The 12,925-nt window shown below is 41.2% G+C and overlaps 2 protein-coding genes across 2 annotated transcripts; both read right to left on the reverse strand.

Annotated features, from left to right (window-relative positions):
- Positions 1 to 903: 903 nt before the first annotated feature.
- On the reverse strand, positions 904 to 2,196 carry LOC142282020 (RAC-beta serine/threonine-protein kinase B-like). The gene is made up of 4 exons (XM_075332925.1): positions 2,020 to 2,196; positions 1,776 to 1,904; positions 1,517 to 1,683; positions 904 to 1,323 (listed from the first exon to the last, which is right to left on the reverse strand). Exons 1-4 carry the CDS (start codon positions 2,143 to 2,145, stop codon positions 1,257 to 1,259), a joined length of 489 nt encoding a protein of 162 aa, XP_075189040.1. The 5' UTR covers positions 2,146 to 2,196; the 3' UTR covers positions 904 to 1,256.
- Positions 2,197 to 2,246: 50 nt separating this feature from the next.
- LOC142285933 (protein kinase C delta type-like) lies at positions 2,247 to 6,351 on the reverse strand. The gene is made up of 6 exons (XM_075333310.1): positions 6,234 to 6,351; positions 5,932 to 6,020; positions 5,611 to 5,781; positions 2,816 to 2,907; positions 2,620 to 2,682; positions 2,247 to 2,460 (listed from the first exon to the last, which is right to left on the reverse strand). The coding sequence occupies exons 1-6, from the start codon at positions 6,295 to 6,297 to the stop codon at positions 2,247 to 2,249; spliced, it is 693 nt and encodes a 230-aa protein (XP_075189425.1). The 5' UTR covers positions 6,298 to 6,351.
- Positions 6,352 to 12,925: the final 6,574 nt, after the last annotated feature.

The raw sequence follows: 12,925 nt of genomic DNA on the forward strand, positions 1-12,925 counted from the left end.
AGTGAAGGCGGATTTTTTACGAAGGTGTTACTCCCTGCTTGACCTGTTCTGAATAAAACAGAATAATGGAAGACATTTTTCAAAACTGTAGCCAGGAAGAGTGAAGCAGTGAGCGATAGTCACCAGGAGCTCAGCCTGACGTGTATCTGCACTGTACACCTTTATCTATAATAGCTGGAATTGCTGTACCTGTAACCACTTAAAACTATAGCACTTACATATTATCTCTCCTGCACAAATGAAAACCCCCCAAAACACCAGAAAATCATTTCTTCCTTCCTTCACCCCTCCAAAAACAGATTTAAAAATTGACCAGATAGTTTGATATAATCCAAAATGGTATCAGTGAAAAGTGTATACACGTTACCACCACATTACATGCACCCTGTGCTCTTAAGGGGTGGATTGTAAAATACTTATCCATGAAGATATAAAATAAATCTACTACTACTACTAGCACATGATGGTGAATGGTTTTGTTTATTGCTGTTAAATATGTTTTAAAAATCTTAGGTTCCTCTCTGCCACTAGTCGTGTGAGCTCCACCGAGGGCAAAAAGACTATAAGTTGCCATTTTCTTGTTGTATTTATCCATCGGCACTCAGGAGAGGAAAAACCCCCTGTGGGGGAAACCTCTAGGGAGCCATGGCCTAAGGATAAGTGCCCTTCCCTGGGGGCACAAGGCAACATATTGTCTAGTAGTGCTGGTCCACGGTCATATTATTGACTCCTGGTAGGATTGTCATGGTCTACAGCTCCATGGCCTACGGATAAGTGCCCTTTACTGTGGGCACAAGGCAACATGTTGTCGTGAAATGCTGGTCCACGGTCATATTATTGACTCCTGGTAGGATTTTCATGGTGTACAGCTCCATGGCCTAAGGATAAGAGCCCTTCCCTGGAATCACAAGTCAGCATGTTGTTTTGTAGTGCTGGTCCACGGTCATATTATTGACTCCTGGTAGGATTGTCATGGTCTACAGCTCCATGGCCTACGGATAAGTGCCCTTTACTGTAGGCACAAGGCAACATGTTTTCGTGAAATGCTGGTGCACGGTCATATTAGTGACTCCTGGTAGGATTTTCATGGTCTCCAGCTTCTTCTTGTATTCAGACACTGCAGATGCAGCAACAACCCCTAGCCCTGATTATGGTGGGGCAGAGGAGTGGATGTGGCTACACTGCAGGTCACGGCCCTTTGGATACTCCTAGTGCTGGTGGAATAGGAACCGGTGAACAGCAGTTCTCAGAGCTGTTCACTTCCAGCGTTTTATCCTCCTCCAGATCCCATGGAAGGCGTCCTTCAGAATACTGCCAAATGTCCTGCTGGGAAAGATAATAGGTTAGAAAGGATTCTTATGTCCCAATAAGACACATGAAATGGGGCCGTCCTGAGGGAAAACCACCCGCAGACTAAAAGCAAATGGATTCCACACTAGACCCTGTTGATAGATCCATAAAGTTATGGAGGGGCCTATGAAACCCCCCTATCCCCGTCCCATTTACACTGACTCACCTGCGATGGGTTTTTGCAGGTTTTGGTATCGGTTTTATGACCTTCCATCCATCACTAGCAAATGTGAATCCACCAAAGAGTTTTTGATCTTCTTCAGCTATTGGTGGTTTAATGGGTTTGATGAATGACGAGACAAGATCCATTTTATATAAAGTCATCACTTCTTGCTGCGGAGGGAAGATACAAGAATCAGTGTTCATAAAGAAGAAACACAACAGAAATGTACTTGTGCCACATCTTCTCTGGGACATTTACTTACAGGGGGTAGCTGGAATGGTGGACACGCTCTGGATTCCTCTATATCTGTCCAGTTAATCTCTGTAAAGAATGGATGATCCATGATATTGTCAACAAATTTTTGCCGACTTTCTGGCGACTTCTCCAGGAGCTGGGAAGATATAATAAAGAAGATTATTCAGTCTCTAGTCATCCAACATTTTCATTGTGTATTTTATTACATACAGTACATCTGCTGTATTACTGAGATGTGTCTTTATACTCACCCCCTTAATGATGGCTTTTAGTTGGGGGTCCAATTTGTTTGGGAAGACGGGATCATCATTGATTATTGCTTTAGTGGCGGTCCGTTGAAATCCACCTATATAGAATGGATGTCTGCCAGTAGCCATCTCGTATAACACCACACCAGCAGAGAACCAGTCCACTGCTGTGTTGTAGGGCTTCTCTAGAAAAATCTGTGAAGACATGAAAAAGACAATAAGAACATTGTTCAGCCAGCAGAAGACATGGAGATGTCCAGCCTTGTACACAGGGATAACTGAGGGACATGTAGATAATTCCTCACCTCAGGAGCCCTGTATATATAGGTTCCAACACAATCTGAAGTTTTTGTATCACCAAAGATGTTCGTTGCGGCTAGACCGAAATCAGCAATCTTCAAGTGACCGGTGCTGTCCAGTAAAATGTTCTCTGGTTTTAGGTCTCTGGTAAAGGGAAGAGTTTATAAAATGTGATAATTGTTATATTAGCCGGGCTGATGATGTATTATGGCCTGAAATATCAAGTGTCTACAGGGGGCATGAGAATGAGGGTATAGAAGTGTTTATACCAAGTCTACACAGAAGAAGACGTGCTGCACTTACCTGTGTATGATGCCTCTGGAGTGGAGAAACTGCAGCCCACAGATCAGCTCAGCGGCAATAAATCTAATGAGAAAATATGATAAAGCAAACAACATCCATCATTTCAACCACTAAACTACGAGACTAATAATGACATAAAGCCGGATTGTTCCTGACAACTATCAGCTTCATCTAATATATCCATGTTGTGTCTTACCTGATGGCTGGAATAGGAAGTGGGGCATTGCGTATCAGGAAGTGTCTAAGGTCTCCTCCACTGAGATATTCCATGACGTAGAATACGTAGTCCTATGATAAAACAGAGGAGTGTTACTGGTATAGTCTAGATATGGGGCACTGGTGGTAATGTTATAATACATGTAATGCTATAGTAGTGACCTAGAAAAAACATTGCACACAGATGGCCATATAGACAGACATTTATAGAATATATAGAAGACTCAGAGCCAGGGGCGTAACGATAGCGGTCGCAGAGATCACGACTGTAACCGGGCCTGGCAGGGTTAGGGGTCCGGTGCCCACCCTGCAGAGAAATAAGCAGTGTTTTCAAGAAAAAGACTGCAGTAATTCCACATATTATGAATAGAAAGTTTTTATTTAAGATTAGATGCAAAAAATGATAGACATACGACACAGACATTAAAAATGTATAGTGTTACAGTGCACGGAACTACACAAAGATGCGAAGGTTTGGCATGCTGACTGTGTGAACAGGATCTAGTTTGTTGGTTTGCTGGTTTGAATATAAATTGCTTTCACAGGAGACTACAGGTCATTTATATCTATCTATATACATGTACACACGGACACTCGTGACTCATCAATGTATGTAAATATATTACTACAGTAAACACATATCAGTGTACATATGTTGCTGTTAATCCGTATATATATATATATATATATATATACATACATACATACATACATACATACATACATATCGACACGTATATAGGGCTAAGTGTCTATGATGGTGAGCTAGTCACACTCAGAGTGATTGCCTGTTTGAGACACAACACATCACATGAATAACAGGTTTGCACTTTACAAATCAAAGTTAACATTCACCGTATGGAGCACTGTGTTATCAAGGCACCTGTATAGACAGTGTCTGTAATTGTACACTGGCTCCACTCTAAGTGGTTGCCCTTTTAAGACACATCACTTAATAGCTTGGTCTATAGTAACGTTACTAACAAGCTTACATCTTTTACAAGACAGGTTTAGAGTTGTACTATTAGTAACCTTATATATATTATAGCTCACATGCAAAAATCGCTCATTGTAAGGAGACCCCTCTGTGAGTAAATGCCCAGTGTCTATAATTGTAATTGTAAACTGGCTCCACTCTAAATGGTTGCCCTTTTAAGACACATCACTTTAAGAGCCTGATCTATAGCAACGTTGCTAACAAGCCTACATCTCATACAAGATAAGTTTAGAGTTGTACTATTGATAGCATTATATATCTTAAGGCACACATGGAAAGAACACTGATTATAGAGAAACCCCTCTGTGAGTGATTGCCCTTTTAAGTCATAGCAGCAGCACTTAAACCATAAACAAACAGATCTTGGTATTACCCATGTTGGTTTTAGTAAGTCAGCACAGCGTTCACCTCCACCCCCAACTTTCTATTCATAATATGTGGAATTACTCCAGTCTTTTTCTTGAAAACAATGGTTATATGGAGTTAGCATAAATATGTGTGATATAATGAAAATCTGGAATTATTGGTTAAGAGAAATAAGCCGCCGGCTTCTCTCTGTGAGAGAGGAGCTGCTCTGTAACATCACACGACGCAGCCTCTATAGGGCCCCGACTCGGGGGGGCCCAGTGTCAGCGCCCTTGCCCATCATTGCACAAAGTAATGATGAAGGATGGAGCGAAGCACTCCGCTCTATCCTTTATCATTCTCCCCCTGTGCCTGTGCTCGATGTCTCAGTACAGCAGAGCGCGGCAACGTCACCACTGTGCGCTACTGAGCTAAGACTGCAGAGCGCACAGGACACTGACCGGAGCAGCGGGGGAACAAGGAGAGGTGAAGACGGAGTAGCAGGGAAATGAGGAGAGGTGAGTACGGAGCAGCAGGGGAACGAGGAGAGGTGAGGATTTATTTATACTGTATTTATTAGTGAGTGCAGCTTTGGTGGTGCATTAAATGGTATGGGGGCTGCATAATACAATATGAAAGACACCTTAGACATGGACTATTGGGGTGCATTATAATACAATGAGGCCTATAGGGTGCATTAAATGGTATGGGGGCTGTATAATATAATATGAAGGATTATGGGGGTGCATTATAAAACATGGAGGACTATGGGGGTATATTAAATGGTATGGGGCTGCATAATATAAAATAAAGGACACCTTATACATTGACTATGGGGGTGCATTATAATATTTGGTGGCCTATGGGGTGCATTAAATGGTTTGAGGGTTGCATAATTTAATACGGAGAACTATGGGATTGCATTATAAAACATGGAAAACTATGGAGCTGCCTTATAATATATGGAGGCCTATGGGTGTGCATTAAACATTATGTGGGCTGTATAATACAATATGAAGGACTATGGGGGCTACAGTATAATATATATAAAGGGTTATGTGGGACCCATTATTCTATATGGAAGGCTATGTAGGAACTTTTTTAGTATTTGTAGGGCTATTATAGTATTTGGAGAGTTATATACAAAGGGTGACAAAGATAAAAGCATAGGATGGGCAAGATTTGTGCTACGGGAAATAGGCTCTTTCCCTCAGCACCAGCTTTTCCATGCTCTGCTATACATATTTCCCTCAGCAATAGCTTTCCCATGCTCCTATATCATAGGAAAGCTGGATGCTGAGGGAAAGATGTATATCAGAGCATGTAATACTATGGTAGTGACCTAGAATAATTTTGTACACAGATGGCCATATAGATCTGGCATTGATAGAATATATAGAAGATTCAGAGCTGTTAGATCATCAGCCTCTTACCTGGGACTGGAAGGTGGAAAAAGCCCGAGTAATGAATGGACTCTTCCTAGTCATCTCCAGGACTTGTCGCTCTATCAGTATGTCGTCTCTTGAGTCCTCAATTAGGAGCCTCTTGTTTACCATCTTCACTGCCACTTTTTGTTTGCAGGCCTTATGTGTGGCCAGCATGACCTGGAGGATACAGAGCATTAGAATTGGAGGAAAGGCCCGTCCTGCCATGAGACATGACGAGAAAATGTGAAGCAGTAACGTTCCTAGAGTCATATTACTGCTCCACATCACACACATGAGGAAAATGTCACCACATTTCCTAATACTTACTTTACCATATCCGCCTTGTCCAATGATTTTATGGAAGGTGAAGCTCTCCAGTCCAGTCACAATGATGGGAGATTCAGCCGGGGTTGTCCCTGATGGAGAGAGGAGATATAAAATGTATTATTCCTATATAATGCTAATGTGGCCTCCTATAGCAATTACAACATGGGATAGAACAATATTAGGGGGGTATCAAAGAGAAAAAGCCCAAAAATCATAATAGGTGGGATATTCTAAAGGTTCACAATCCTGTCAGTTACTACATTAAGGGTTATTGGCTCTTGGGGTCTTAGATCTGCACTCACCTGACAGCTGCTCAGTGTCAGCTCTGGGGGACATGCTGGATCCATCATCAGCTTTGTCCCCCATCGCTTCTCCCCTTTTCCTCTTGCTCACGATACTCTCCTGTATCGTGCTTCCAGGTCTTTTTGAAGCCTTGATAATGCTTTTGTCGGGGACATCTTTTTCATCCTCTGATGTTTCTGTTCTCCTTCTTTTTGGCACCTCATCTATGCTTTCTCTCTTTCTCTTCCTCAAACTCTCCATATTCATCTCAGAGTCAGCTTTGGGGGATACGCTGGATCCATCATCAGCTTTGTCCCCCATCGCTTCTCCCCTTTTCCTCTTGTTCTCGATACAATCCTGTATCAGACCTCCAGGTCTCTTTGAAGCCTTGATAAGGCTTTGGTTGGTGCCATCTTTTTCACCCTCTGATGATTCTAGTTTTCTTTTTTTTGGCACCTCATCTATGCTCTCTCCCTTTCTTTTCCTCAAACTCTCCATATTCAGCTCCATAGATGAAATTCTGGGCTGAGGAAGGTCCTGTCCACCTCTGGAGCGCTCCCGGATGGCGCCTGGAACTGCTCTTCTAACAGGCCTTCTAGTAATCGGTATTATATTTTATATAAAACCAAAATTTGCTAAGCGCAAGTAAAAATCGCCTTCACTCACTAAGTGATGAAAACAAATGGACGATACTCAGGCTGCAGCAACATTCTGATGATTGTTCGATGACATCACAGGGGCATTGTGACATCATCACATTCTAAAGGTCACATGACATCAGAGGGGACAGTGACTTGAGGCTGGCCGTGAGGTTTGTGTTCTTCAACAGTTATTAAGTCTCTTTATCATTTATCAGTTTCCATTTGAGCCCATGAAACTCCAAAATAAATCTTTTCCAATACAAAAAAATAATTTTACATTTTTTTACACCATTCATCAGTTAGCTTGAAAAATGCAATGTAAATAGTATAAAGATTAATATCAGGGCATAAGTAAAGTGCTGCTGAGTGTGACAGAAAGGCAAAAATATCATCATAAGTTATTAAAAGAATAGGGGTGACGCGTTTCAGTATGGGACAGATGTCTTCATCAGGCCAGGCTTGTATGTTAGCATTACAACAGACAGAGATTAAATGGACAAAAAGGAGGGAAAAAGAGTTAAACCCGGACATCATGGAGATTAAAGTTGCCTCTCTGAGAAATCCCCTTTATTGTAAATGTATTTTATATAATATTAGTTACAGGGGGTCACCTAATTCAGAAGATCTCACCGTTCACCTGTATGAAAGTAATGTTCTCTGAATCTCTCATGTGGTCACTAAGGCTTGATCACAGCTGTGTCTGTCACTGAGCGGCAGCGGATCCTCCTGACCCGAACTCACTGCTATGAGGCCATTGACTTTATGTCAGGACAACCACGGCCGCTCTGTGCTTGGCCAGTGACAAATAGATGTGCGAATATGGCCTAATGGTCATATATACAGTATATATGTATAAGCAATGGTAAAACACTTCCCCTCCCATATCTAATACCCGCTTACACTAATAGAAATCTCAGAGGAAACATTGTGCCCATCTATCATTTCTATTCAGACAAATTTTATTAAAGGGGTTATCCAGAACCACTTTATTTTTTTATTTCATGGGTCTAAGAACTGTAGTATAATGCACCCCTCATAGTCCTCACATAGTATAATTCACCCCCCATATTCTTCCATACAGTAAAATGCAACCCCTCCCATAGTCTTCCATATATTATATATCACCCCCATAGTCTTCCATATATTATAAGGCACCTCCATAGTTCTTCATATAGCATAATGAAACCCATAGTCCTGCATATACTAAAATTCACCCCCTTAGTCCTCCATATATTATAATATACCCCCATAATCCTCCATATATTATAATGCACCCCCATAGTCCTCCATATATTATAATGCACCCCATGTTCTCTAAATAGTATAATACACCCCTATAGTCCTCCATATATTATAATGCGCCCCCATAGTCATCCACATATTGTAATGCACCCCCATAGTCCTACATATATTATACTGCACCCCCATGTCTTCTAAATAGTATAATACACCCCCATCGTCCTCCATATATTATAATGCACCCCCATAGTCGTCTACATATTGTACTGCGCCCCCATAGTCCTCCATATATTATAATGCACCCTATATTGCTCCATATATTATAATGCACCCCTATATTGCTCCATATATTATAATGCACTCCTATAGTACTCCATATACAGCTCTAGCAAAAATTAAGAGACCACTGCACAGTTTTATAAAATCAGCTTCTCTACATGTCTGACAGCCATTCCATTCTGGTGTCAGTTGAATTCCAACCAGAGTACACATCTTTCTACTTAATGTGCTTCTGATTAGGTGATCACCTGAACCAAATCTTATATAACGAGGGAAAGTATAAAAAACACTGCTGTGGTCTTCACAATCCTCTTGCAATAGGACAAGCTGGATGGCAAAACAAGGGCTAGTAATAGCCCAAAACTAATAGGAATGGAAAAAATACCCTTGAACCATTACAAAGGAGTTAAAAAGAAAAGTTCCGAGTGAGGAAAAGAAGGGCTCAATTATGGCTTTTTTAGCAGAGGGATACCGTGAGCGTCATGTTGCCTCCATCCTTAAAATTTCTAAGACGGCAGTCTACTACAAGGTCAAGCAGCAGATATTGGGGACAACAAAGCTACAGACTGGCAGAGGGCAAAAGCGACTCTCCACTGACCAGGATGACAGTCATCTTATTCGCATGTCACTCAGCAACCACAGGATGAGATCAAGTAACCTACAAAAAGAATGGGAAATGGCAGCTGGGGTGAAGTGCACTGCAAGAACAGTTCGTAACAGGCTCCTAAAGCCAGGGCTCAAGTCATGTAAAGCTAGAAAAAAAGCCCTTCGTCAATGAGAAGCAAAGGAGAGCCAGGTTGAAGTTTGCCATAAACTAGTTTTCAGCTTTGCCCAACACCTGGTCGTCTAATAGTTAGATGGAGACCTGGAGAGGAGTACAAGCCACAGTGTCTTGCACCCACTGTGAAATTTGGTGGAGGATTGCTGATGATCTGGGGATGCTTTAGCAAGGCTGGAATTGGGCAGATTAAACTTTGCGAAGGACTGATGAATCAAGCCGCATACAAGATTATCCTGGAAAAACAGTTCTTCCTTCTGCTCAGGCAATGTTCTCCAACTCTGAGGACTGTTTTTTTCCAGCAGGACAATGCGCCATGCCACACAGCTAGGTCAATCAATGTGTGGATGAAAAACCACCACATCAAAACCCTGTCATGGCCAGGCCACTCTCAAGACCTGAACTCCATTGAAAACCTCTGGAATGTAATCAAGAGGAAGATGGATAGTCACAAGCCATAAAACAAAGAAGACCTGATTACATTTTTGCACCAGGAGTGGCATAAGGTCACTCAAAAGCAGCGTGAAAGACTAGTGGAAAGCAGCCAAGACGTATGAAAGTTGTGATTAAAAATTATGGTTACTCCACAAAATATTGATTTCTGAACTCTTCCTGAGGTAAAACATTATTAGTATTGTTGTTTCTAAATGATAACAAACTTGTTTTCTTTGCATTATTTGAGGTGTCAAATCTCTGTGCTTTTTTTGTTATTTTGACCATTTGTCACTTTCAGAAAATAAATACAAAATTTATTGCCTGGAAATTCGGAGACTTTGTCCGTAGTTTATAGAATAAAAGAACAATTTACATTTTTCTCAAAAATATAAAGAGAAAAATCAGAAAAACTGTGAAAATTTTGCAGTGATCTCTTAATTTTTGCCAGAGCTGTATTATAATGCACCCACATAGTTCTTCATGTATTAAAACGCACCCCATTGTCCTCTAATAATACAATGCGCCGCCAAAAAACTCCATATATTTTTTTTTAAACACCAAATTTTATTCCAAATTTTCATTTGCATTACATCTTGTTAAACAATATAGCAAGTATGGATTCACCATGTCCATTAACAGGTTATTGGCAATTAACTATTCCTCCTGTTTCCCTTGTTTTCCCCCCCTTCTATTCTAAAATAACCCCCCCCAACAACTTAGCACACTTTTTTCCTCCTGTCTAGCCCACATGAAGAATACCCAGCCACGCCACATTTTGTCATTTTTTATTTTTTTTCACCCCATGCCTCTAGATGAATCATTTGCCTTCTTATCACTCCTTCACATTATGGCTGTTTTAATTTCCCTAATGTTCCCTTAATGTCTTCTAGTAGATACCACTCTGTGTACGTGAAGGTTGTAACTATTGTTTGTATTTCTGTAGCTTCACATTGTTTTTCAATGAATTTTCTCCATTTTTTAAAGAATGTGTCGGTCAAACCGTCTTTGTTTTTTTCTGCTGTCCTCTGTTCAATTCTAAGTAGCATTTTAATCTGCCTCATTACCTCGTCTTCTGACGGAACCTTGCCTTCGAGCCATTTGCCCAGCAAAGCCCTTTTTCCTATTATGGCTATACTATGGAACAGCTTTGGTATTCTATCTCTTTTTTCACTCACTCTTGCCATTTGTTCAACATGGTCATCATGAAAAATCCATATCAATGGGTCCATAGCCACCTCTACCCCACATATCCTAGTTATTAGCGCCTGCATTTTTTTCCAGAATTTTTGACTCTCTGGGCATTGCCAAATCCCATGTAACAGATCCGTGTTTAGCATCCTATCTTTGGGACAATGTACTATCTTATTAACCTTCTGTTTGTTTGGTATGTTGAAGCCATAGATCTCCCTGTGCATCAGTCTAAAATGTGTGTCCCTCCAGCTCTCATTAACCACAACTTTTCTCATTCTCATCCATCCTCTTAGTATCTTGTACCCTGCTGTCTCATCTCCCAATTGTCTCGCCCATGTTCCCAGGGTCTTATCCGTGCTTAAGGGAGCTAACACCTCTCCTAAAGCTTTGTGTAGTGAAGTTATGTTAATTTCCCGCAGCTCCTGCATAATAAGTTGGTCCATGTCATTTATCTCTTGTTCCTTCCTGACATCTCTCAGTAGCTGCATTATACCTTTCTCTATCTGTTTATATTGTATAACTTGGAATGGAGATAGCCCATATTTTGTCACAATTTCTTGATAGGACAACCATCTATTTTCCGTCTCATGAAGTAGATCTTTCACCTCCTTTATACCTTTTCTCCTCCATTCTATAAATCATTTGTTTTCCCTGCCCGCTGGGAATTCCGGGAAACTCCATATGTTTAAGTATTTAGATATTCTCCTGGGTAAGTTGAATATTTTTCTCACCGCCTTCCACGCCATCACTTTATCTCTGCATATTAGTGAGTTTTTAATGTGCCGTGGTATGTTAGCAAGTGACGTATGCAATATTGCCCCCAAATCCCAGGGTTTACAGAACTCGCCTTCCAGTTTTATGTCCGAGTAACCATTAGTCTTCCTTAACCAGTCTATTACATGTCTCATGAGGCACGCCAGATTGTACCCTCTAATGTTTGGCATTTTAATACCCCCCTTCTCCAGCGTCTGCATTAATTTCTCAGCTTTTATTCTTGGCCTTTTTCCCTTCCACAAGAAGGTCGAAAACACCTTGTTCAGCCTGTTTACGTCTGTGTGTTTTAATAATATAGGGATAGTCTGCATTGGGTATAATAGTTTTGAGAAACTCATCATTTTTAGAAGATGGTTCCTACCCAGTAGTGATAATGGAAGCCCCTCCCACATCTTCAATTCCCATTCTATTTTCGTTATCAGTGGTTTGAAATTTAACTCATATATCGATGCAGGTTGGCGTCCCACTTGGATTCCCAGATATTTAACGTGGGTTCTCGCTATTGGTATCCCATAGACATTGTCTCCTAGTCCCTGAGCTGCCAACACCGCTGTGCTCTGTTGGTGCAGAAACAGTATTTCACATTTTGCTTTATTTAATTTAAAACCTGCCAAGTTTCTGAATTCCTCTATCCGTTGTAATGTCATTGGGAGTTCCTTCTGGGGTTTATTCATAAACAATATAATGTCGTCCGCAAACAGGGCTGACCGTAGCACCTCCCCTCCAATGTTGATACCTTCAATGCAGTTTCCCTCATTCAACAATCTTGATAGGGGCTCGATCGCCAGGTTGAACAGGAGGGGGGACAATGGGCACCCCTGTCTAGTCCCTTTAGTCAATGAGAAAGGTCTCGACAGAAATCCTGGTGTCGCCACTCTGGCTTTAGGATTCTCATATAATACTGTAATGAATGTTCTAAATGCTCCCTGAATGCCTACCTCATCCATTACTGTTTCCAGCCATGACCACCTTACATTATCAAATGCTTTTTCGGCATCTAATGTGATCATGGCTGGAAATGCCCCCTTCTGTGGTTGTCCATGCCTATTGGTATCCATTTCTAGCATGGTTTTTCTTATATTGGTCACCGCCGATCTCCCCTTCACAAACCCTGATTGTGCCGGAGAGATTACATTCGGCAATATCTCCGCCAGTCTGTTGGCCATCAATTTGGCCAGTAATTTTAGGTCCTGGTTGATCAAAGAGATCGGTCTATAATTTGCTGGATTATCTAGGTTTTTCTCTCCTTTAGGTATGAGTTTTATATATGCCGTGTTGAGGTGACTCGATATTTCAGTGCCTCCCAATATGTTGTTAAACATACGTGTCAATATCGGTGAAATCTGCTCCTTCATCACTTTATAGAATTCCCCAT

Source organism: Anomaloglossus baeobatrachus, chromosome 2, assembly GCF_048569485.1.
Source record: "Anomaloglossus baeobatrachus isolate aAnoBae1 chromosome 2, aAnoBae1.hap1, whole genome shotgun sequence".
Classification (NCBI taxonomy): domain Eukaryota; kingdom Metazoa; phylum Chordata; class Amphibia; order Anura; family Aromobatidae; genus Anomaloglossus; species Anomaloglossus baeobatrachus.

What these genes read in the sequence shown, in the direction of transcription:
- LOC142282020 (XM_075332925.1), bottom strand. Translation starts at nt 2,145, where the DNA reads ATGGCTACTGGCAGACATCCATTCTATATAGGTGGATTTCAACGGACC. An exon ending in TAAAAGCCATCATTAAGGGG is followed by an intron (nt 1,905 to 2,019) that starts GTGAGTATAAAG and finishes ATATCTTCCCAG; the next exon opens with CTCCTGGAGAAGTCGCCAGA. An exon ending in CACCATTCCAGCTACCCCCT is followed by an intron (nt 1,684 to 1,775) that starts GTAAGTAAATGT and finishes TTCCCTCCGCAG; the next exon opens with CAAGAAGTGATGACTTTATA.
- LOC142285933 (XM_075333310.1), bottom strand. Translation starts at nt 6,297, where the DNA reads ATGGGGGACAAAGCTGATGATGGATCCAGCATGTCCCCCAGAGCTGAC. An exon ending in GACAAGGCGGATATGGTAAA is followed by an intron (nt 5,782 to 5,931) that starts GTAAGTATTAGG and finishes TGTATCCTCCAG; the next exon opens with GTCATGCTGGCCACACATAA. An exon ending in TTTCCACCTTCCAGTCCCAG is followed by an intron (nt 2,908 to 5,610) that starts GTAAGAGGCTGA and finishes GTTTTATCATAG; the next exon opens with GACTACGTATTCTACGTCAT.